At 40.8% G+C, this 25,482-nt stretch overlaps 1 protein-coding gene across 1 annotated transcript in view; it reads right to left on the reverse strand.

Moving 5' to 3' along the window:
* LOC143289332 (poly(ADP-ribose) glycohydrolase-like) overlaps positions 1 to 24,680 on the reverse strand; it is a 38,665-nt gene extending 13,985 nt beyond the window's left edge. Inside the window, exons 1-14 of the mRNA XM_076598334.1 lie at positions 24,639 to 24,680; positions 22,660 to 22,953; positions 22,289 to 22,400; positions 20,338 to 20,381; positions 19,112 to 19,211; positions 17,739 to 17,823; positions 16,614 to 16,712; positions 15,221 to 15,331; positions 12,402 to 12,473; positions 11,155 to 11,229; positions 9,437 to 9,529; positions 7,261 to 7,421; positions 5,985 to 6,067; positions 2,253 to 2,389 (exon numbers count right to left, since the gene is read on the reverse strand). Coding sequence (XP_076454449.1) covers positions 2,253 to 2,389; positions 5,985 to 6,067; positions 7,261 to 7,421; positions 9,437 to 9,529; positions 11,155 to 11,229; positions 12,402 to 12,473; positions 15,221 to 15,331; positions 16,614 to 16,712; positions 17,739 to 17,823; positions 19,112 to 19,211; positions 20,338 to 20,381; positions 22,289 to 22,400; positions 22,660 to 22,933 — 1,446 coding nt within the window. The 5' untranslated portion in view covers positions 22,934 to 22,953; positions 24,639 to 24,680. The remainder of the gene's footprint in view (positions 1 to 2,252; positions 2,390 to 5,984; positions 6,068 to 7,260; positions 7,422 to 9,436; positions 9,530 to 11,154; positions 11,230 to 12,401; positions 12,474 to 15,220; positions 15,332 to 16,613; positions 16,713 to 17,738; positions 17,824 to 19,111; positions 19,212 to 20,337; positions 20,382 to 22,288; positions 22,401 to 22,659; positions 22,954 to 24,638) is intronic.
* Between the last annotated feature and the right edge of the window lie 802 nt (positions 24,681 to 25,482).

A 25,482-nucleotide genomic window follows, 5' to 3' on the forward strand; every position in this document is an offset into this window, starting at 1 on the left:
ATGGGTAAACAATGCACAGCTAAACAATGCATAGGTAAACAGAGCACAGGTAAATGAAGCATGGGCAAACAGAACACAGGTAAGAGAGCACAGGTAAATGAAACAAAGGTAAACAGAGCACAGATAAATGAAGCACAGGTAAAAAGAGCAAGGTAAACAGAGCAAGATAAAAATAGCACATGCATACACAGCACAGACACTGGTCAGCAACGAGTGTGCTGATGATTTCCACACAAGTGACCGGCACAGGTAAACCTTAACAACCAGTTGGGGCTGCTGTCAGCTTCCTCACTTTAAAAGGAAGAACAATTCAACACACACACACACACACACAGAGGCAGTACTTCTCCAGTTTTGACGGTGTGCGTGCTGGGTACGTTCTTATTTCAATAACCCGCCAAACTCTGACATCGATGACAGAATCTCTGACATGTGTATTTGATCTTCAGCATGTGTATGCACACACAGGGGGTTTCAGGCACTAGCAGGTCTGCACACCTGTTGACCTGGGAGACTGGAGGAAGAATCTCTATCCCTTGAAGCCCACCAGGCACCAGTACCAGAGACAGAATCCAGGGCCCTCACATCACATCACATCACAAGACAGGCTCTTGATTGGAACCCACAGGGGAAAAGGAAAGTTGGCCGTCCGAAGCAGACCTGGCGGAGAAGCATTGAGGCAGAGACAAGGGCGGCCGGAATGACGTGGGCCGAACTGAAGAGGACCAGCCAGAGCCGGGTGCGTTGGAGGAGTGTTGTTGCGGCCCTATGTTCCCCACGGAATCAAGAGGAATAAGTCAAGTCAGTTTTGAAAGTCAATCACTCTACCCCGCTAGGCTACTGCATCGGTCCTGCTTAGCACTGATCTGCCGCATGCCCTGCCCATTAATAATATGATGATGATGATATTTACTCATACAGCGCCTATCTCCGGTTGCAGACCAAGCTCTAAGTACTTTACAAACACCAAGTCATTTGTGTGTGTTCTGTCGAATTCGAGATGATCCTGTGTATGTGTCTTATGTGTGTGCGTGGTTGCTGCGGGGATGTGTGTGTGTGTGTGTGTGTGTGTGTGTGTGTGTGTGTGTGTGTGTGTGTGTGTGTGTGTGTCTGTGTCTGTGACCATGAATCAAAAATAAATGTATTTCATTTGTTGCAATTGTCATTCCAATTGTAACCCCCCCCCGCACCCCTTGTTTAAAGGGCCTAAACGCTGAATGGACAATAAAATAGTGCCAGTGTCAAAAAAAAAAGAAAAAAAAAAAGTCATTTGTGCAACTGGCTTCCCACCTGGGTAGAGCCGACTGACAGCTGCCATTGAGCACTTATCATTTGTTTCCTGTGTCATTCAATCAGGTTTCAGTCATGCACACATATATTCATACAGACATGTAATATTTTACATGTATGACCATTTTGCTTGTTTACCCTGCCACGTAGGCAGCCATACTCCATTTTCAGGTGGTGTGCATGCTCGATATGTTCTTGTTTTCATAACCCACTGAACACTGAAATGGATTGCAGGATATCTAACATTTGTGTTTGATCTTCTGCGTGCATATACACATGAAGGGGGTTCAGGTACTGGCAGGTCTGCACATATGTTGACCTGGGAGATTGGAAAAATCTCCACACTTTACCCACCAGGCACCATAACTGAGAATCAAATCTGGGACCTTCAGATTGAAAGTCCAACGCATTGTCCTCAATGGTGCCTGTGGCAGACATGTAAAACTGACCTACAGCATGCCCTGCCCATTGTCCTCAATGATGCCCACTGACCTGCAGCACACCCTGCCCATTGTCCTCAATGGTGCCCACTGACCTGCAGCACACCCTGCCCATTGTCCTCAATGGTGCCCACTGACCTGCAGCACACCCTGCCCATTGTCCTCAATGGTGCCCACTGACCTGCAGCATGCCCTGCCCATTGTCCTCAATGGTGCCCACTGACCTGCAGCACACCCTGCCCATTGTCCTCAATGATGCCCACTGACCAGCACACCCTGCCCATTGTCCTCAATGGTGCCCACTGACCTGCAGCATGCCCTACCCATTGTCCTCAATGGTGCCCACTGACCTGTAGCACACCCTGTCCACTGTCCTCAATGGTGCCCACTGACCTGCAGCATGCCCTACCCATTTTCCTCAATGGTGCCCACTGACCTACAGCATGCCCTGCCCATTGTCCTCAAAGGTGCCCACTGACCTGCAGCATGCCCTGCCCACTGTCCTCAATGGTGCCCACTGACCTGCAGCATGCCCCGCCCATTGTCCTCAATGGTGCCCGTGGAGGACACATGCAGCTGAGTCAGGTTGTCCATGCTGCTGGCCCACTTGTGAGAGTCCACCAACATCTGTCGTGAAAACGTCACAATGCCGGTCGGAGCTGCAACAATATCACAAATCCTCCGTTCAATCAGAAACAAGCTGGGACCATCTGATAAACCATTTGTAATAACAAGAAGAAGAAGAAGAATAGTCATAAGAATAAAAATAATAATGTACAATTATATAGTGCCTTTTTTGTCTAAGAGTTCAGTTCATGAAAGAAAAAGTTACAAATTACAAAAAACCACTCATGACCACTCTTTTTGTCTCTCTCTCCCCCTCCCGCCCCCCCCCCCCCCCCCCTCCCACCCCCCCATAAAACATTATATCTATGTTACATACAAACACCAAAATGTGACTACACACACACACACACACACACACACACACACACACACACACACACACACTGCATACATACATTTTAACATACATGTGTATCTAACAGCTACCCTAACACATACGCACACATAGGCAGGCACAAACTTACATAAACACACGCACACACAATACACATTCATATACATGCATGTAGTTATGTACACATACATATGTATACACACATAGTCACACAGCTAATGCAAAGACAGTGGACCTGCCACAACTGAACTTATTGCTGAGGGAAAAGGTGAGTTTTGAGACGAGATTTAAAAGATGCGAGGGAATCAGAATAACGGAGGTTATCAGGGAGCTTTTTCCACGTCTTTGGCTCCTCAGATATGAGGAGCAGCAAAGAAGAAATGAGCCTTCACAATCGGTTCTAATACTGACACAAGGAATTTTCAGAATGTAGCAGTCAGAAGAAGAGCAGAAAGTTCTGGAGGGAGTGTAAACAGTGTTGGGGTCAAAAAGATAGGTACTATACGTGTTTGGAGACAAAACTGAGGGAACTTCAAAGAGCTTGGTTTGTCCGTGACCAGACAGTTTTAACCCCATGATTGCTGACCCATGGTAAAATGAGATCAGTGTGGCATCAATCTGAACTGCAATTATGGTACAGTGTTTTGTGTACTTTCAGCAGTTTGACTGATTTTGCTGAACACGAGTAATGCAGTCTCAAGAGGAATAAGTCCAGATAAAGAATGCTGACTCACATCCTGACCTGTTAGCTCAGTTATAGATGGCATGGTGAGGTGACAGCCATTCACTGACAAGCATACTTACCAGCAGCAGTCAAGAGATTAAAAAAAAAAAAAAAAAAAAAAAAAAAAAAGAAAGAAAAGAACGGAAATACTACTTACCTACCAACACATCATGTTAAAGCTTACATCGAAAACCTTTTCCAAATCATATGAAAGAACAGATCATTTACTGAGATAAAAATGGGTTCTCCATATTCAAAACCTGATTCAGAAATATGGAAAATGTTTCATCTTGGGGAAAAGAAAGACTGATCACTTTTTATAGCAAAATTTGCTGACCTAGAATTTCTTGATTAACTTCATGCAATCTGTGTCTGAGATTCTCTTCTGCGTTGATTCAAAGCCAGTGCTTTAGCCACTACAATCATTAAAATCAAAGACAAGATCACGAAATGCTAATCAAAATCAGCCACTTAAATCAATGCTTTATTTCTGCATGGCACTGTAGTCAATTGCCCTTGACTACCATCCCTTGACTACCATCCCTTGACTACCATCCCTTGACTACATTCTTTGCAGCACTATATTCTTTTCAAGTGGAACAGGAAAGCGATGAATACTCACTCTTGAACAGCAACATTCTTTGCAAAACAATGCTCTTTTCAAGCTTAACAGGAAAGCAACGAACGCTCACGCTTGAACAACATTCTTTGCAACACTATATTCTTTTCAAGTGAAAACAGGAAAGCGATGAATACTCACTCTTGAACAGCAACATTCTTTGCAACACAATGCTTTTTTCAAGTGAAAACAGGAAAGCGATGAATACTCACTCTTGAACAGCAACATTCTTTGCAAAACAACGCTCTTTTCAAGCTTAACAGGAAAGCAACGAACGCTCACGCTTGAACAACATTCTTTGCAACACTATATTCTTTTCAAGTGAAAACAGGAAAGCGATGAATACTCACTCTTGAACAGCAACATTCTTTGCAAAACAATGCTCTTTTCAAGCTTAACAGGAAAGCAACGAATGCTCACGCTTGAACAACATTCTTTGCAACACTATATTCTTTTCAAGTGAAAACAGGAAAGCGATGAATAATACTCACTCTTGAACAGCAACATTCTTTGCAACACAATGCTTTTTTCAAGTGAAAACAGGAAAGCGATGAATACTCACTCTTGAACAGCAACATTCTTTGCAAAACAATGCTCTTTTCAAGCTTAACAGGAAAGCAACGAATGCTCACGCTTGAACAACATTCTTTGCAACACTATATTCTTTTCAAGTGAAAACAGGAAAGCGATGAATACTCACTCTTGAACAGCAACATTCTTTGCAACACAATGCTTTTTTCAAGTGAAAACAGGAAAGCGATGAATACTCACTCTTGAACAGCAACATTCTTTGCAAAACAATTCTCTTTTCAAACTTAACAGGAAAGCAACGAATGCTCACGCTTGAACAACATTCTTTGCAACACTATATTCTTTTCAAGTGAAAACAGGAAAGCGATGAATACTCACTCTTGAACAGCAACATTCTTTGCAACACAATGCTTTTTTCAAGTGAAAACAGGAAAGCGATGAATACTCACTCTTGAACAGCAACATTCTTTGCAACACAATGCTCTTTTCAAGCTTAACAGGAAAGCAACGAATACTCACGCTTGAACAACATTCTTTGCAGCACTATATTATTTTCAAGTGAAAACAGGAAAGCGATGACTACTCACTCTTGAACAGCAACATTCTTTGCAACACAATGCTCTTTTCAAGCTTAACAGGAAAGCAACAAATACTCACGCTTGAACAATATTCTTTGCAACACTATATTCTTTTCAAGTGAAAACAGGAAAGCGATGAATACTCACTCTTGAACAGCAACATTCTTTGCAAAACAATGCTCTTTTCAAGCTTAACAGGAAAGCAACGAATGCTCACGCTTGAACAACATTCTTTGCAACACTATATTCTTTGCAAGTGAAAACAGGAAAGCAATGAATACTCACTCTTGAACAGCAACATTCTTTGCAACACAATGCTCTTTTCAAGCTTAACAGGAAAGCAACAAATACTCACGCTTGAACAATATTCTTTGCAACACTATATTCTTTTCAAGTGAAAACAGGAAAGCGATGAATACTCACTCTTGAACAGCAACATTCTTTGCAAAACAATGCTCTTTTCAAGCTTAACAGGAAAGCAACGAATGCTCACGCTTGAACAACATTCTTTGCAACACTATATTCTTTTCAAGTGAAAACAGGAAAGCGATGAATACTCACTCTTGAACAGCAACATTCTTTGCAACACAATGCTTTTTTCAAGTGGAAACAGGAAAGCGATGAATACTCACTCTTGAACAGCAACATTCTTTGCAAAACAATGCTCTTTTCAAGCTTAACAGGAAAGCAACGAATGCTCACGCTTGAACAACATTCTTTGCAACACTATATTCTTTTCAAGTGAAAACAGGAAAGCGATGAATACTCACTCTTGAACAGCAACATTCTTTGCAACACAATGCTTTTTTCAAGTGAAAACAGGAAAGCAAAGAATACTCACACTTGAACAACACTCTTTTGAAGTAGTGGACAATGCACTGGAGCTTCTGAAGCTTCCTCTGCACTGGGTCTCCTGTGAACAGACTGCAAAACACAACACAGACGACTGGTTTACTCCATTCAATCTATCATTTGTCATGTGTGTGTGTGTGTGTGTGTGTGTGTGTGTGTTTGTGTTGCATATGCATGCTTGCGAGTGTATTTCTATACATTAGAAAATCACAAACTGTATACAACTATCAAAACATTATTTCAAACTTCTTCTCCATACGCATTAAGTGTTGCTTGTTTTTATTTTGTTTTTCTTTTACTTTTTTTCTGTTTAAGTTGTACAAAAGTGGCAAAGGACAAAAGGTAAGCTATATAAGTGTCACACGAATTTTTATGGACAGCCTCTGCACTGTTTTTAATGCAGTTCAGACCAACTGATCGAAAATGATCAGCTGTCTGTCAAACATACAGCTAGGTAGCCAGTCACTAAACGGACAGACAGAGACTATCTTTCTCTTGACTATGATGTTACCCTGAGTGTTTCCTGAGCTTGGCGTTTCCTAAACTGAACCATTTTTGTTGAAGATACTCAGCCAGTTCAGAAGTCTTCAATTCAGTCATATCCTGAGTTGAGATAAAGTATGCATGCGCTGTCCGCGAGGAGCGTTTAATTTTCTCGTCTGTATACTGAAAGTGATACACTGACCAATCAGTGCAGCTTTTTGTGTTTCATGGTCTAACCAAGGATCCAAAGATAAAAATGTTTGATGAGTGCAGCTGAAACAATAAAGTAGCTCGCAGACCATAGGTCATGGATTAGTAAAACATTGTTTTCTCAGTTGTAAGACACTCTCCTTTTTGACAGGCGAGGGCACTTCTGTGTCATGTGTCCATATTTACCATGCATACACCTTTCACTGTGTCTGCTGACCTGGAGGCAGTCACTCGCTTCACATGCCCAACACTTGGCATCTTCTGCTTCATCATCACCTGGTGTTCTGATTACTGACAGGAACTTACAGGACTCGCATCTTCAAATCAAAATAAAGCAAAACTTCATCTACTGTCTTAAAACTGTAAAAACCCCAACCCAAACTGAATTTCCCAACCCTGCATTCAAACACAAATTCACTCATCTGGCAGTGGTCTGACACAGGCATGAAAAACCAGAATTCCACAAAATCTAGAGCCGTTTTTTGCAGCCTTGCAGCACATTCTGAGCACCCACACAAGGCACACTCCTTACCTCCATCCCCCAACCCCACCCCCCACCACAAGGCACGTACTGACTGAAGTTGATGTCCGGGTAATCAGAATACTCGCTGGCGCGCGTCCTTGAGTTGCGGAGAGGGAAGGTGCAGAAGAAGGCGTTGGCCAGCAGAGAGGAGATCTGATGCTGGCTGAGTGTCAGCTTCTTCGCCTTGCCTCTCTTCAGCAGGGGTATTGCCTGCAACACACGCACACATCTCTGTCAGTTTCCAGGCATCCACACAGGATGGGTTTAGTTCTTAAAACCCTGCAGGACTGATCCTGATACATTACACATCTGTTCTGAGTTAAAAAAAAAAAAAAAAAAAAAAAAAGGAGCAGATACCTGACATGTTTATTTCAGGAAACCCTACCAGGACACATTCATTTACATTACACTACATCTGCTTTGGAGCTGGGGTTGGGGGGGGGGAAACAAAAAAGAGCAGCAGATGCCTGACCTGTATAAACCCAATGCACTGGTCACATCTTGAGACCCTACTCTCTGTAAAACATGAAAATTGAATGAAATAAAATAATCAAACAAAGGAAACAAGTCGATACATTGAAACTTAATGAAAAGAAAGAAACATACAAGGCAAATGATGCAAATACAATAGAGGAATAAAAATGGGCCATGCCCTGTGAGCTTGTGTGCACCCACACATGTATGCTAACTCACTTAAGCATTCAAATACACACACACACACATACACACACACACACACACACTCACACACACACTCACAACACACATACACACACACACTCTCTAAAAAAATAAAATAAAATAAAATAAAAAGCATGTGTGAGCACACACACACACACACACACACACACACAACGCACATGGCCAAACCTACTGATATCTCAAGTACAGACGTTCAGCAAATCTAAAAAGAGAACAATGTCCAGTTCAGCAAAGGTATGACCAGTCCCAGTCATCTTATCCATTATCATCCCCATGGCCTTCATGCCCAACTGTCGCTCTGCTTCACAATCTCAATGCTGTCAACACTGTCGCTCTGCTTCACAATCTCAATGCTGTCAACACTGTCGCTCTGCTTCACAATCTCAATGCTGTCAACACTGTCGCTCTGCTTCACAATCTCAATGCTGTCAACACTGTCGCTCTGCTTCACAATCTCAATGCTGTCAACACAGTCGCTCTGTTTGAGAACCTCCAAACTTTCACTCTGTTTCAGAACCTCAATGCTGTCCACACTGTCAATCTGTTTGAAAAAATCAATGCTGTCTACCCCGTCACTGTGTTTCAGAACCTCAATGCTGTCTACCCTGTCACTGTGTTTCAGAACCTCAATGCTGTCCACACTGTCACTGTGTTTCAGAACCTCAATGCTGTCCACACTGTCACTGTGTTTCAGAAGAACCTCAATGCTGTCCACACTGTCACTGTGTTTCAGAACCTCAATGCTGTCCACCCTGTCACTGTGTTTCAGAACCTCAATGCTGTCCACACTGTCACTGTGTTTCAGAACCTCAATGCTGTCCACACTGTCACTGTGTTTCAGAACCTCAATGCTGTCCACCCTGTCACTGTGTTTCAGAAGAACCTCAATGCTGTCCGCACTGTCCAAAGAAACCTAATACCTGCTGCAGATATTGTGTCAGTTTTAACAAAGTTTACAATGGAATTTGCCTTGGTCATTTCTGTTTTCCCATCACCATTACCACTGTCATCATCTCCTCCTTTAAGATTGTAAAGCGTCCATAAATATGCCACAGATCATATTACATCCATAGCAATCAGGATAAAGATTTTATCTTTTGGGATGAAGGAAAAAAATTTTGACCACAGCAACTGGGATAGGAATTTTAGGCAATTTTAACAAAGCCAACCAGGTTATAAATTTCAACCATGGCAGCAAGGTTAGAGATTTTGCCTGCAACTAGAAAACAGATTTTACAAATGGCAACCAGGTTAGAGATTTTTTATCTATGGCAACCTGAACAAGTTTTTTTGTGTGTAAGTAAGTGGGATTTCATCCATGGAAACTAACTTGTGTGTGTGTGTGTGTGTGTGGGTGGGTGGGTGGGAGTGGGTGTGTGGGTGTGTGTGTGTGTGGGTGTGTGTGGGGGTCTGGTGGGGTGCAAGAAAGGGGTATGGGGGCGGGGGATTTGTCCACATGGATGAAATCTCTCACTTGGGCCCCACAACACAGACACAGACAAGGACCACAGATGTGTTCTTACAAATGGACAGATATCCGGTAAACGAAGGGTCAGTTCGATCATCCTTGGCAAAATGTGTTCAAAAAACAGGTCTCGATCCTCAGAGCTGATATGCTGAAACAAAACAGAGCACAAATAACCATTTATTGATATAAAGGCTGGATGCTGGAACTGTATTGCAGACAAAAATAAAACAAACAAGAGAGGCAAGGCCTTCAAGACTCACTTGTGATACACTGAAAAAAAAAAAAAAAATCCAAGCTTTTTATGTATTGTGTATAATTTCAAAATGTAATGTTTAAGATGAGAAAGATCAGTTTAAAGTGAATTAAGTCCCCTAGCATTAATTACAGAGTAATTTCCCTTTTTTACTATCTGCACCAAAACGTATGCAAAATAAATAAAACTTCCATGCTTAGCAAAAGAAGTTCCTGTTTGAACAAAGAATGATAATAATGACTGCTCTTGTTGTTGGGTTAGAATATCAGATCAAAGTGCCAAGTTTAGAGAATACAAAAAATATAACAGTAAATGCAGTTTGCATATAATTAGGCTTCATTTTTTATTTTTTTTGTGCCCATCCCAGAGGTGCAATATTGTTTTAAACAAGATGACTGGAAAGAACTGAATTTTTCCTATTTTTATGCCTAATTTGGTGTCAACTGACAAAGTATTTGTAGAGAAAATGTCAATGTTAAAGTTTACCATGGACACACAGACACACAGACACACGGACACACACACACACACACAGACAACCGAACACCGGGTTAAAATATAGACTCACTTTGTTTACACAAGTGAGTCAAAAACAACAACACAGCAACACACATACAAGCCCTTGCTCCCCCAAATCACTTTCAGGCAGAAGAAAAAGCATTCCCCCCCCCCCAACCCCTTAAAATTACCTTTGATTACAGTCTGTTTGATCAATGAGGTCTTCTCTTCAGACATGATTCAATCAGGGGCTCATTGATTCACCATCACCTTCTTTCCTTCTCATACTTCTATTTTGTCTTCTTTCTCTTTTTTTTTTTTTTTTCTCCTGCCTTTGATAACTTTGTGTTAATGCATATGAGTGATGTTTTATTTCCACAATGAAATGAATATATTTACCTCAACTTCTTTATGCTCTGGTAAATGTGTCTGTGAAATAATAAATCTGTTCTCCATATCACTATGCTTTGGTTCATAACCCCCAATCCCTACTTCACTCTGAGAAAAACAATTCATGCAAATTTATCATAAAGATACCCCTACATGCTATTCACTCTAAATCAGAACAACTTCACAGCTGTTTGAACCACTATATCACTTAACAGTTTGCTCTCTTATGATCTGAAAATTCACTCCATGCAAACGTTTTAAATAAGGCAAAGAATATGATATGATTCTTTGGTACCCCTTTAAATTCACACATAAAACGCTTCTTTCTTTTTTTTCTTTGCCTGGAATGACATGTCAAATAACAATAAATCTCTTTCTAAAACACAAAAAATTACTGAGAAGGACATAATAAAACTGCACTGAACATTTATGCACTTAAAAGACAGTCAGACTGGTGACTGTGTACCACATATTTAGAAACTGGAAGGGTAACATTTCCTCTCTTCAAAAACTGAACATTCAATGCAATCAAGAGTTACACTAACAACTGTCTACCATGTATGTATAAACTGAAAAATGTAGCTGTTTCTGTCTCGGAACACTGTACAGGACAAGTGGAGTGACCCACAAACCTTGGTGAAGTAGTGGCGCAGTACTAAGAACTTCCACTTGTTGATGTAGCGCTGGTTGTACTTCAGTATGGCTTCCTGCAAAACAGAGAAACAGATTAAGGATCTCTACACACGTCTTATGGTCATTTCTCTCCCTGCACAACTCAGAAACACATCACATGTGACAGCGGGTGTCCGTTATCTGAGCCAATGACACATGACAGCATGTCTCCGCTATCTGAACCAATGACACATGACAGCAGGTCTCCGCTATCAGAGCCAATGACATGTGACAGCAGGTCTCCGCTATCTGAGCCAATGACATGTGACAGCTGGTGTCAGCAATCTGAACCAATGACATGTGACAGCAGGTCTCCGCTATCTGAGCCAATCATATGTGACAGCAGGTCTCTGCTATCTGAGCCAATCATATGTGACAGCAGGTCTCTGCTATCTGAGCCAATCATATGTGACAGCAGGTCTCCGCTATCTGAACCAATCATATGTGACAGCAGGTCTCCGCTATCTGAACCAATCATAAGTGACAGCAGGTCTCCGCTATCTGAGCCAAACAGATGTGACAGCATTTCTCCGCTATCTGAGCCAATCATGTGTGACAGTAGGTCCTTGCTATCTGAGCCAATCTTGATGCAGTGAAAAGAACCAGGGACCACCACTTCTGAACTGCAATCAGGACGCATGAAGCTCACACATATACAAAAGACAAGAACACACACACATGTACACAACCCAGCACACACTCAAATGACATGTACATAAAAATAAGTGCATGCCCATGTTCATGTTACAGCTCATGAACATATACACATAAAGATGTTCATACACACATGACACACTCCAGCTCACACTTAAACGACATGTACATAAAAATAAGTGCATACACATGTTCATGTTACAACTCATGAACATATTACATACACATAAAGATGATCATACATACATGTACACACTCCATCTCACACATATATGACGCACACATAAAGATGAGCAAATACACGTTTGCATTCCAGCTCACATACATATACACAAATGAGAACACAGCACAAGTACACTCTTCAGTTCAAAAACATAAAGAAAGGCTCAGACACATGTGCACACACAATATTACAAAAATAGACAGAGTAAAATTAAAATGTGAATGCACACATACACACACACACATTCAATAAATGTACACACACTGAAATGAACTGAAAATGGAGCACACATTATTATCATGGAAACAGAACAAAAGAAGATATCTTTACCTCCAGTTCATAAGGCCCTGGTATGGGGCGATTCAGTGCACTCACAATCACATCCCACCGCTTCTGTTCCTTCTGGAAAGGAGAGAGTTTTTATTTTCATACTGGCACGGAGAGAAGGAAGCGTCAGACATCTGAATAAAAGCACAACTACTAATCTTGATTTTTGTTATTCGCCAACGGGCGCAATAGCCGAATGGTTAAAGCGTTGGACTTTCAAACTGAGGGTCCCGGGTTCGAATCACGGTGATGGCGCCTGGTGGGTAAAGGGTGGAGATTTTTACGATCTCCCAGCAGTCTACAGGGAACCATCAATGTTAGGTCACCAGGAGGCCACAAGCCAGAGGAGACCCTGCACTGCTGCTGAGTCATTTCAGTGGTGCTCGGTAGTGCCTGTTCTGATTTAACGTACTTTGGACACCACTTATTAAGCTCCCTACTGATGACAATAATGGCTTAGTCGCGGAGCCAGACTGAGTGAGCGTCTCCCGCAGAGAGCAGACCGCCACCACGTCCCTCCACCATCAGTCCCCCTGTTTCATTAATTTGTTTTTCACTCATTTTTATGTGTATGAATTTGAAGACCTCATATTCTTTAATTGTAACATATGCAGAGATGCCAACCCCTGTCAAGTTTTTGTTGGAACTATCAGGAAATTTGGTAGGAACATTTTGAATTTGGTACAAACACTCGAGCCACATCAGCCTAAAATGGAGGGCAAAATGCACAGATATTTTTCAGAGTATGTTTGATGAAACATCTGTTCCTGCTGCTGCTTCTTTACAGCTGACACATCTGTGGCACTGTGTGACTTCCCTGGTCTTTGTTCGTCTTGTTTCTCACAATCAGAATCCATGGCTGACTTCTCTGTTTCGAGTCGCTTGTTCCTTCCTTGCAATCCATAGCTTAACTCACTCAAGACGAAAAGTTTTCTCCCTTGCTTTTCCCCACAGACGGCCCATTTGTAAGGGTTTGGAAAAAAATTACAAAAAATACAAAATACTGTGTAAGAAAATGAAACTTTCAGAACTGGTTTATTACGTGTTGAGCTATTACATATAAAAAAAAAAAAAAAATCAAATTTCTCATCTTATTTTTACAGTTTTGCCATATGTAGAAAATAATGCCAATTTTTCACCCCGAATCACCATACCCATGCTCGCTTTCTGCATTAAATTCACTTTCTTCTTTGTCATCATCCACCTCTTCAATGTCCAACCCTTCAGTTTGTAGCATTTCAAGTACTTCGGCAACCCTAAAACGTTGTCGTCACTGCCTTGTTCGCTTCACAACATTTTGAGAAGAGCCCGCTTTGCTAACAGGCTGGCACGCAAGCAGACAACTGGTCAGTGACTTTGTCAGCGTGTGTGCGAGACGGGCCACACATCCCAGACTGACCAATCATACTGTTCGATTGTGGAGTGACCCAGAATAGCGCACTCTGCTTGGCTAATCACAAAATCACGTGTACAGCGCATGATGGAATTTTACTTTCGGAGAATGTTATTCCATTCCTTCGTCCGAATCCGAATACGTTTTGTGTAGGAATGCGTGAGCATTCCTTCGTCCGGAGAGAGTTAATCCACTGGGCACAAATGCTGTTTGACCGAGACACCACTTGATTTAGCCATGTTCTCTCTTGTTCAGGCAAACCATTAAGCTGATTGGTCCACTCAATGCTGTTTCGATATAAACATACATTCGATCAGCTAAGGTTAGTAGTGACTGCCGTGGCCTCGTGATTGATAGATCTGGAGCATCTGGGTAATGTTATGACAGGAAAACATGTGACCATGCTATGTAGATGAAAATGAACTCATTGGAACAATTCTGACATTGGCATAACATCAGGATAAATGTGATCGAGCGCAGCAAAATACGGCGAAATCGTAACAGTTGGCATTTCTGTATATGTGCATGAGTGGGACTGCTGATCTTGTTCTGTTGTTGTCAGTGGTAATCCACCCACCCTCTCCACCCTATTTTCTTTTTAACTTTTTCCTTTTCTTTCATTTTTTAAATTTTTATTCAAAGTGAAATTTTGTAATGAAACTAAAATAATAAGAAAACAACAAAAAAAACGCAACAAATTCAAACGTACGCCTACAGTGCACGAGCCCCACTTCAATTTGGAAGTGTGCACAATGTAAATATTTCACTATTATCTTTTATCAAAAGTTATTTTCAACATCTTTGTGTGTGTGTGTGTGTGTGTGTGTGTGTGTGTGTGTGTGTGTGTGTGACACATAAGAACATACAACCTTGCACTCATCAGCAACATTCCACTTTTTAATATGATATTTTGTATCACAATGGAAACGTAGCGGGGGCGGAAGGAGCACATGCAATACAAAAATGCTGCATAAAGATGGCTACAACTTAATGGACAGAAATTAGGAATATTACTATTACAACTGTGCGTGTGTTTATGTAAGTTTGTGCCTGCCTATGTGTGCGTATGTGTTAGGGTAGCTGTTAGATACACATGTATGTTAAAATGTATGTATGCAGCGCGTGTGTGTGTGTGTGTGTGTCTGTGTGTGTCTGTGTGTAGTCACATTTTGGTGTGTGTAAGTAACATAGATATGATGTTTTATGTTACCAAAAGCGTTTTTGTAAAGCACCTAGAGCAGATTTCTGGATAGTGTGCTATATAAGTATTCATTATTATTATTATTATTATTATTACTAACATCAAAAACAATAATCATCATCAAGCAATGTTCCACTTACCACATCTATGGTGCACCTGCTTTCTGGGGTCATCATCATCATCATCATCATCATCATCATCATCACAATCATGCAATGTTCTACTTACCCCATCAGTGGTGCACTTGCTTTCATAGGCAAATGGCATGCGCACGTGATCTGCATCCCACTTGCCTCCTGCTAAACAAGGAGCAGGTATTGTATCGGCCTTGTACTGAAACTGAAACACACACACACACACACACACAAAACACACATACACACACACATACACACACACACATGTACACACACACACACACACACACACACATGCACACACATACACAATTCAAAATATTCAAAATTCGAATAACACAGGAAATATTCCCAGTCAGGTGATGCTAACAGATAATGAATATATACAAACAAGATTAGGAAAATTTGTTTATGAATGCTGCTGCAAAAAAAAATGTCCAAAAAATGTTACTAAATAACACAACTAACAGCAAAAAGTGAAAATAAAGACAAAATGGAAGAAAGGGAAAGAAAAGACAACAAAAATGCCACATACTAACATAGTGTCTCTCTGCCTGCATGTGTGTGTATGTGTGTGTTTTGTGTGTGTATATGAGTATGTGTGTGTTTGTGCATGCATGCATGTGTGTGTGCATATGTGTCTACTTCAGTCCATCTAATCTGAGTGTTACAATAAAATTTTAAAAAAATTAAACACATAAAAGGCATAAACATGCCACATTAAAAGGCATACTGCAACTACCATAATTTCTGGCCTATGAGGCACAACATTTCTCATAAAATCTGACACATGTGTATCAAAGGTTGTGTGCAGCCTCTCTGTATCTACATTCTTATGGCCAACTGGTTCCGCCTCTCACAACTAACTTAATATTTGATAACAAAGTTGATCACAATAAACACACTGAATAACAACACATATATGCTTCAGTTTTACCACTGTACAGTTTGACACTGTTTTGATGTTCACCATCAAATCAAACTGAAACCAAATGGCACAAGAGAGAGCCATTCCAGACCAATGGTCCTGAAAGAGGACTTTCACTTTTCATGATTTTCAGCAGATGAGGCTCATCAGAAGTGTGCTATGCAGCATATATGTGTTCAAATTTTTTTTTCTTTGAAACCAGGGTGTACCTCACATTACTGGCCATAAACTATGGTATCCAACATATTGACAGAAATATTTTACCCAAGCCCCCTCCCCCTTTCTCTACCTTTTCATCCTCAACAACCTCTTCTTTGTCTAAGAAGAAATATGTTGAACATGTACAGGTTCATGCTATCGGTATAATGCTTATAACTGCTGAGAAAAATCATTGTTGAAGTGTTCCCCCCCTACCTCTACATACCCACTGCACCTCCTCCCCCAACGCCCACACATAACTGAAGCTAGGCTACTACACACGTTCACTTTGTGTTTTAACACCTTAGAAAAAAAAATTCATTAAAGTCAAAAAAGAAAGAAACAAAGACTTGCTCACAGGTGTTCGGACACCAATACAATGGTCTCTGCTCCTCTCCAGTTTCAGGGTTCTAGGCAGACAGCGGGGCGTTGTCTTCAGTTTATCAAGTGGCACTCCCTGCGACAGTTTGCCACATAGTTTACACAGTGGTCATTTGAGTTACAGGGTGATCGTTCAATTTGAGGGTGATCACATGTGTTACAAGACTATCACTTGGATTACAGGATAATCACAGGATGATCGCTCAGTTTACAAAGTGATCACTTGGGTTACAGGGCATTCACTGGATTACAGGACAACCACTTGGATTAAAAGATGTTCACTTAGATTATGAGAAGACCACAGGATGATCACTCAGATTACAGAGTGATCACTTAGGTTACAGGACAATCACAGGGTGATAGCTTGAATTATAGGAAAGGCACCTGGATTACTGAGTGACAGCATGGATTACTGGGTGGATGCCTCGCCTGAATTACAAGACAATCACCTGGGTAACAGGGCCATTACAGGGTCATCTCTTGGATTTCAGGTGACTGCTTTGATTACAGGGTGATCACTTGGATTACAGGGTGATCACTTGGATTACAGGGTGATCATGTTGATGACAAGACTTTATACTGATTACAAGAAATGTGTATGAACTGCAGAAGTTCTGCACTGATTTTCTACTGCTGTGGCACCTTCAATGTCCCTAATCCTTCTTCTGCACTGGTAAGCTGCAACTTCTACATTTACTCATGCGAACAAGTGGTGGTGTGCATGCTGGGTATGCTCTTGTTTCCATAACACTGAACCCTAACATGGATTATCGGATCTTTGACATGCAAATTTGATTTTCTACATGTGTATACACACACAGTGGGGGATCAGGCACTAGCAGGTCTGCACATCTGTTGACCTGGGAGATCGGAAAAATCTCAACCCTAAACCCACAATTTGTCATGACTGGAATTCAAACACAGGACTCTCGGACTGAAAGTCAAACGCTTTAACCACGCAGATGTTGCACCCACCATCTCCCCATTCCTGCTTTCCCTGCTCCGTGGAGGCAAAGACATCTCATTTTTTTTCTTTTTTTGTGTGTGTCTTATTTACAACATAACTACATAAAAACATACTGCAAAGAAATTGTTGCCTCACCTTCCATGGTTGGTTGGGATCATGTCTCCTGGGTTTGTTTGTCTGCTCCTCTGCTTCCATATCAAAGTCATCATCTCTATCTGAACTGAGCACACATATACGCAGCATACAACACACACACACACACACACACACAGACACACACACACACACACACATGTCAAGAAACAACTAATACGAGGGTATACTACATTACACATCACAGATTTCATGATAAGACACATCATTAACTTAATAATAATGCACTATTAGAATACAAAGGACAGAACACATCACAATACAACATAACAAAATGCTACATTATAATGCTCAGAACACATCACAATCCAAATTAACAATGAAATGCTACATTACAAAACAAACACCACATTTTAATATAACAAAGCCACATAATGCTACACTACAGATGCACAGAATACATCATAATATAACACAACATTGTGATGCTACTTTTGAGCACAAAACACATCACAATATAACAGTGTAATGCTACACTACAGAACACTTCAGATGTGGTGCTAAACTGAAGGGCACAGAATATATTATAACACAACTATGAAATGCAACACCGTGGAACACATTGTATTACAACACTGTGGTGCTACACTGTTAAGCTCACAACACATCACAACATGACACAACACTGTGATGCTACGCTATATAGCACACAACACATCATGATACGAGAAAATATTGTGATGCTACACTATATAGCACACAACACATCATGATATATATAACACAACATTGTGATGCTACACATCACAATACAACAGAACATTGTGAAGCTATACTATAAAGCACACAACATCACAATGCAACACAACATTGTAATGCTACATAATATCGCACACATTACAATACAGCACAGCATTGTGATGCCACACTACACTACACATCAATATTACAGCATTGTGTTGCTAAACTGTCGAGCACTGAGCGCATCATAATACAACACAATGCTGAGATGCAACAAGACAAAGACAACATAACATTATTGAAATTCATGCCACATTTCCCATATCTATCTATCTAAATATATATATATATTTCTGTTTTTAAACACATCACTTCAATCCATAAAGCCAATGAGACATTAAGCAAACGATAATGAGAGGCCAGCACTAACATCTGCGCCAATGACCACAGCTCAAAGTAAACCTGAAAGTTCTTCACAAAGATGGTACCACCAATAATGTATTGATCAATATCAGAAGCTGTCACACAAAAACAGTCACAGAAACTCTCTTACAAATATACACCTTCAGTTCAGAACAATTTGTTGCACATAATCTAGTTGTTTATATCAATATTGTCTCATGCATACACATACACACATTATAATTATACACTATAAAGGGAAGGTCACTCACTCTGAGTGCTGCGAGTCAGATGATTCATCACGGTGACCTTCACCTCCTGCGCCTGATGGAGTCAGCTCGGCGTGAGCTTTGTCCACATACTGTTGCTGCACTGAGGAACAGAGATGGAACACACACTGCAGCCCTTCATAGTCACTGACTAACACAACACTGAACTGGAAACCCACTAAAACCCACTGCAGCCCTTCATAGTCACTGACTAACACAACACTGAACTGGAAACCCACTGAAACCCACTGTAGCCCTTCATGTTCACTGACTAACACAACACTGAACTGGAAACCCACTAAAACCCACTGCAGCCCTTCATAGTCACTGACTAACACAACACTGAACTTGAAACCCCTTGAAATCACTTCCAGAATCAGCAACGTCTGGCAAACAACCAGGCACAGTCACAGCATCAACACAACAGGTAAGCAGTCCACACTTATACAATCAGCACCAACAGATAATTGGCAACCATGTGTTATGTGTGGTTGTGGATCTTGCTGATGGCATCACATGTGCAAACCACACGAGGTGCTTGTTAGTTTAACACATTTCATGAACTGAACAAGGCCTGGCATTCAGACGCTGCTACATGATGTACAGCTTGGGCAGAGGAAGGATCAGGGTCAAGTACCAGTGGGCCAACATTGTGTGTGGTGTGTGTGTGTGTGTGTGTGTGTGTGAGTGTGCACGTGCGCACGCATGTGTGTGGATGCTGCTGCACGCATGTGTGTTGCTGTGGTGAGGGGGAAAGAGAGGGGCACACTGACCACAGCATAGCGAGTATGCTACACCATGTACAGCCACAGCATCAACACAACAGAGAACCAGTCCACACCTGTAGAATCAACACCAACAATTAACAAATCCATGTTTTTACAAACATCAACACAACAGATAACCAGTCCACACCTGTAGAATCAACACCAACAATTAACAAATCCATGTTTTTAGCGATAGTAGTTTGCACAGGACAGGAATGTCAGACCCCTGCCGGAGTCTGCACTAGTTGGGTCACGGTTAAGTATGTGTAATTAAACCATGTTTTTACAAACATCAACACAACAGAGAACCAGTCCACACCTACCCATGTTTTTACAAACACTTCAGTGACAAGAATTCCCAAACACCAACCAAGAGAATGCTGCGATAGGGGGAAAGAGGGAGGAGGCAAGAGGTAGGAATGTAATCAGAAACAAAGGGGAAATACTTGGTGCAGTACGTACCTTTGTCTGCATGCCCACCGTCCCCAGTTTGTGGCGGCTCCATTCTGGGAACAGTTCAAACAACAAAATCTGTTTGGTGAGGTTCAGTACATACAGGTGTCCTTGCAAACAACTTACCTACCAAGAGTGCCACCATTTTCAGACAACAGGGTGATATTTTTTTTTCTTAATCATAATACAACTTTGACAAATACAATGTACACATGTATACATCCATACAAGCACACACACATACGCGCTCACACACACATGCGCGCGTGCACACACACATACACACACACACACACACAGACTGAGCATCCCACCCCCAGTGAAAACCACCACTACATCTCTTCAGCGACAGTCCCCCATTTTATTAATCTGCCAACACCAATGACACTGACAGGGACTCACCCCCAGCATGGAAGTGGAGGGGGATTAAAACTGAGGTCACCATGAAAACAGGGTATGAAAGGCTATAGAATCTGAATAAGGGGCATATTTATGATGAATGAGAATGAGGATGGTGACAATTCTGCTGTGAAGGTCCGTTTCACACATGGGACCATGTGACAAGACTGTACACTATGCTTCTCTTCATTATATACATATCTAGAGCGTCAACAAGGCCTCAGACATACAGACACCTGCAGTGCTTATGAGGAAATTTAAGCAACGCTCCTTTAGACACTTCCTCAACTGTGCGGTCCCAGTCTTCCCATTGGAGCCTATCTACTCTCAGCTCCGGGGAGGAGGTGACCATGGGCAGAAAAAAAACCCCAAAAAACACACCTACACACCTCTGCAGGGAATCAAACTCCTGTCTTGCCATTCATGCTAACCGCTTCACCATGGAAGCTGGTTCTCCTTTTACCCAACTATTTACTTATTCATTTAGCTATTGATTATTTACTTATTTATTTATCTATTGACTACTTCCCAATAGTTTGTTTATATTTTTGTTAATTCATTTTTGCCCTTCCACATTCATCAATTTCATACAAAGTATTAACTGATGAGGCAGTTTTCCATGGTTTGCTGTGTCTTGGAGAGTAACTCTGCAGTGTTTGTTTCCCTGTAGCACAGTGTGTGATGGGTCAAATTCAGCACCACTGGTTTGGACATGTGTACCTCGGCTTGCACTTGTCTCTTTGAAGGAGTGTTGGCTACTGTGCCTGTGCACTGTTTTCACAGTCAGTGCAATGTTGGCTTGGCCTTGTGTGCCTTGTCAACAACATAGGTAATGACTGTAAACTGCCTTGTAAACGTCCAGTACCTAGCAAATGCCCACCGCCCATTTGGGTCAAAAACTGTGCATTCGGTAAATCAACTTGTTAACCCCCTCCAACCCCATCTCCAATTTTGAAATAAAAAGAAAATTACCATAAAATACTGATAATTCAGTTTATTATTTGTGATCATATTGCTTTTCAAAGCAGTGTAGATTTTGATCTAGTGATAATGAACAGAACACCTGCATGAGATGTTGATGTGTCATTGTATAAAAAAAAAAAATAAAAAAAAAAATTAAAAAATGGAGAGCCTGACATTACTCATTGACACAGCATCTTGTTTCAGCAGCTAGGTGTTTTGTTCTCACTCCCTACCAAGCCAGCAATGTATAGTCAAACTTGGTAAGAAAATGGGCCATCGCAGGGGGTACAGTACCTAGTAAACGCCCACCCCAACTTTAGAGTGAAGCTTGTGCAAAGCAGGGGTGGGAGCTTACACAGCAGTTCACAGTACACCATTCTGTTTCATTCTACTCTTCATGGGTGGCTTCAACAAAACAATAATACTGAACAGAGATATGTTTACACATTAATTTAACACTGTCAATGATCCTGACGTACATATGCTTGATATATACTTGATGCTCATCTTCATCTTTTCATTAGCCATTGTGTATCTGGCTATATTGTCAAACCCAACTGTTTCCTTCATGAAGAAAGAAAGAAAGAGTAAACCCTACTTATCATCTGGAGAGGTCGGTTTGCTGTCTGTCCCAACAAAAGCATTCATGTCAAAGGCCGATTTGTTGGAGATTAGCTCTTGTCCAGATGACTGCCAATCCATCGGCTCTGCTGAAACACAGTGCATTGTTTGTTTGTGAACAGAATGGTAAAACAACAAATATTACCTACTTCTAACAAAGTTAACACAAAGGAGGCAACAATGAACTCGCGTGTCATCACTGACCCTTACAGTGTGGGAGAAAACCAAGTTAGGAGAGCACTCAGTTTTGGGTCCATAGCACGATATTTGTTTCAATGTGTCATCTACAAGCCAAAGAATGAATGGACACATATACATAAAAGCAACATGCATCATAAAACAACTTACCCATTTTCCTTTTGTTGGCTTTGTTTGCTGTGTCAGCAGAAGTCTTTGTAGACTGGGATGTAGACGACCTGCCTTTCACTGTTGAGGCTGGAGCACTCTTCCTGCCCTCTGGGACCACACTTGAGGGCTGCACAGTACCGGCACTGGCAGCTCCTGGCCTGCCTGTCTCTGACTGCTTTCCCTTTGGTTTGGCTGATGCTGAACTTGCTCCTGGTTGATGTTTTCGCTGATCTGTCGCTTTTCCTCTTCTGCTCTTAGCACCAGTACCTGGCATAATTACCACCACAACACAACCTGAAAACAAAAACATAAATAATGATTGGTAAACGTCTGAGATTTTGATCATGGTTGTTGTGAATGTGATGACCAAGGTGGAATCACATGCACTGAGAATCTCTCTCTCTCTCTCTTCCTCTCTCTTTTCCACTCTGTTTTTGTTTGTCTCTGTTCATTTATCTATCTATCTATCTTTGTCTGTCTGTCAATCTATCTTTCTGTTCATCTCAATATAGATCTAAATATCTTATTTCAGTTTTTCAGGTCAACACGTCAACAGATGCCCAAACATGCAAACATGTCTAACACACTGAAACCCCAGTGTATATCTCAAAATCGAAGTGCAGCACTTCCATCAACACGATGACGTTGGTTTTCCTTAAACAAGACACACAAGAAATTCATGTAACTGATGTTTGAACAAAGAAGGCTTAAATAAAAATCATTTAATCTTTATGATACTCATGGTGACAAAAACACACATAAAAATCATCCAAAGAAGGCACATGAAAATCTTGAATCCATGTCAGAGTGAAAAAAACTCAGATGATGTTTCTAGTTTGGTTGGTCATTAAAACACAAAAATATATCCAGCTGCACTGATCACAACACAATCATCTACAAAACAATGCTGGTCATGCATTTAAAAGAAAAACAAAAGCAACAATGTGTAACAATACATACTGACATTGCCTTGCAGTTTATTACATCTAATCACTGCCATTCAACTTAATGTAATAACAGCTTTTGAAAGAAAAGAAGAAAGATTAGTTGGTAAAGGAATAAGAGTTGTGCAATGGTTTGGAATCAGTTTCAAAACAACATTTAGCGTGGTTCCCATACAACAATACAATTATTGTATTGTACTGGACTGTATAACTGTTTTGTCACAACAGATTTCTCTGTGTAAAATTCAGGCTGCTCCCCAAAGGTAGAGGGAGTCTCTACAATGCAACGCCACTTTTTTTTCTTTTTTTTTTCTTTTTTCTCCTGCCAGCAAGTGTATTGTTTTCCTATCGTCATTATCATCATGTGGGGGTTTCTGATGGTCCGCTGATGGTGGATGTCCAGCTATTTACTTAACAATGTCCAGAAGCTAGTGGTGGAATCGGTATGGACTACACTATCACTGGCGGTGATACACTAACAGAAGAACGATTTTTTTTTTCTGATCCATTTTTTTCTAGCCTGAATGGAAATGCACCTGTTGTTATCCCGTATGTCGGATATTCTGCTATTTTTTTTTATGCCATCAGACATACAGTTTATGTCTTTTCTTTTTGCGCACATCGGTTTGCTTCCTTGTATGGTGAACGGTATCGGAACATATCGTTACCGACAATTTTTGTTAATCTTCAAGAGAAAATGGCCAACTGAGCCACCATGGCATAATATACTGAAGCTTTCGAACTTTGGCGGTCACGATGACTACTGCCATGAATCTTCACATACATATTTACATACTGACTGAAATGGAAAGCCATGTTTGCACAACCCTGTTGTCACGTAAAATTACCTGTCACTATTCGTCAGCTGTCATTTGCATTAAATTAATGTATGACAAAATTCCGTACACTTCATTGGTAATCAAAACGTTGTTCAGTCAGCTCGTCAAAGTTAAATCCTAATTTCATTGTTCAAATTTTATGGAAATCAGCATAAATCAAAATTACTCGCTGTTCTACATCACAACATTCATTTACCTTTGCTGAGAAACTGATACTTTCGGTTCCCATGATTGCGGAAGATAGTCATTCAGGCGCATATCCGGGCACTTTATTTCCTCTTCCGCTTGGATCGGGAATATGAAACCGGTTTAGGAAATGGTTTTAGAAGTGTGTGTTTGTGTGATCATCATTACGTTTTTTTGTTTTTGTTTTTAATTAGACTATAATTTCAAGGAGGCGTCAGTAGTGCGGACCACATCACATGGTCATGCTGAAGAATGTAGCAGAATGCAAAAGTCGCCGAATGCAAAAATATCACGACTGATGAGACAGTTCGAATCGAGTATCTACATTCAAATACTGGTGCCACCTCACAAAATTCATTTGCGTTGCAGATTAAAGAAAAATATTTGTAAAGGAATGGCTAGATAAGTGGGGTTTATAATTTAACGACGATAAATGCAAAGTAATGCTGGGGAAATGAAAGAAGGGAAAGGATACCACATTCATTGTTTAAAATAAATAAATAAATGAATTTATACAAGTGACAGATTTATGCAAAATAAAAAAAGGGAGGTCTTGGGATGACATTTGACAGTTTTCCATACCTCATGCTGCGTCTGTGTGTGTGTGTGTGTGTGTGTGCGTGCGTGTATCTGCGCATGTTCACCAAATAATGCTTTTTGACTTTGCTTCTGTTTTAAAAATGAATCACACGAAATACTGAGGAATTTAACACATTTGAAAAGAACCTCATTTGACAAATATGTGGATCTAAATTTTTAAGATACAAGCAAATACATAAAAGCTTCATTTGTGGAAACTCATATACATGCACATACATATATAAATACACACACTTGTCTTGTATATAATCCTG

The sequence above is a fragment of the Babylonia areolata genome, chromosome 1, assembly GCF_041734735.1.
Source record: "Babylonia areolata isolate BAREFJ2019XMU chromosome 1, ASM4173473v1, whole genome shotgun sequence".
NCBI classification, from domain to species: Eukaryota; Metazoa; Mollusca; class Gastropoda; order Neogastropoda; family Buccinidae; genus Babylonia; species Babylonia areolata.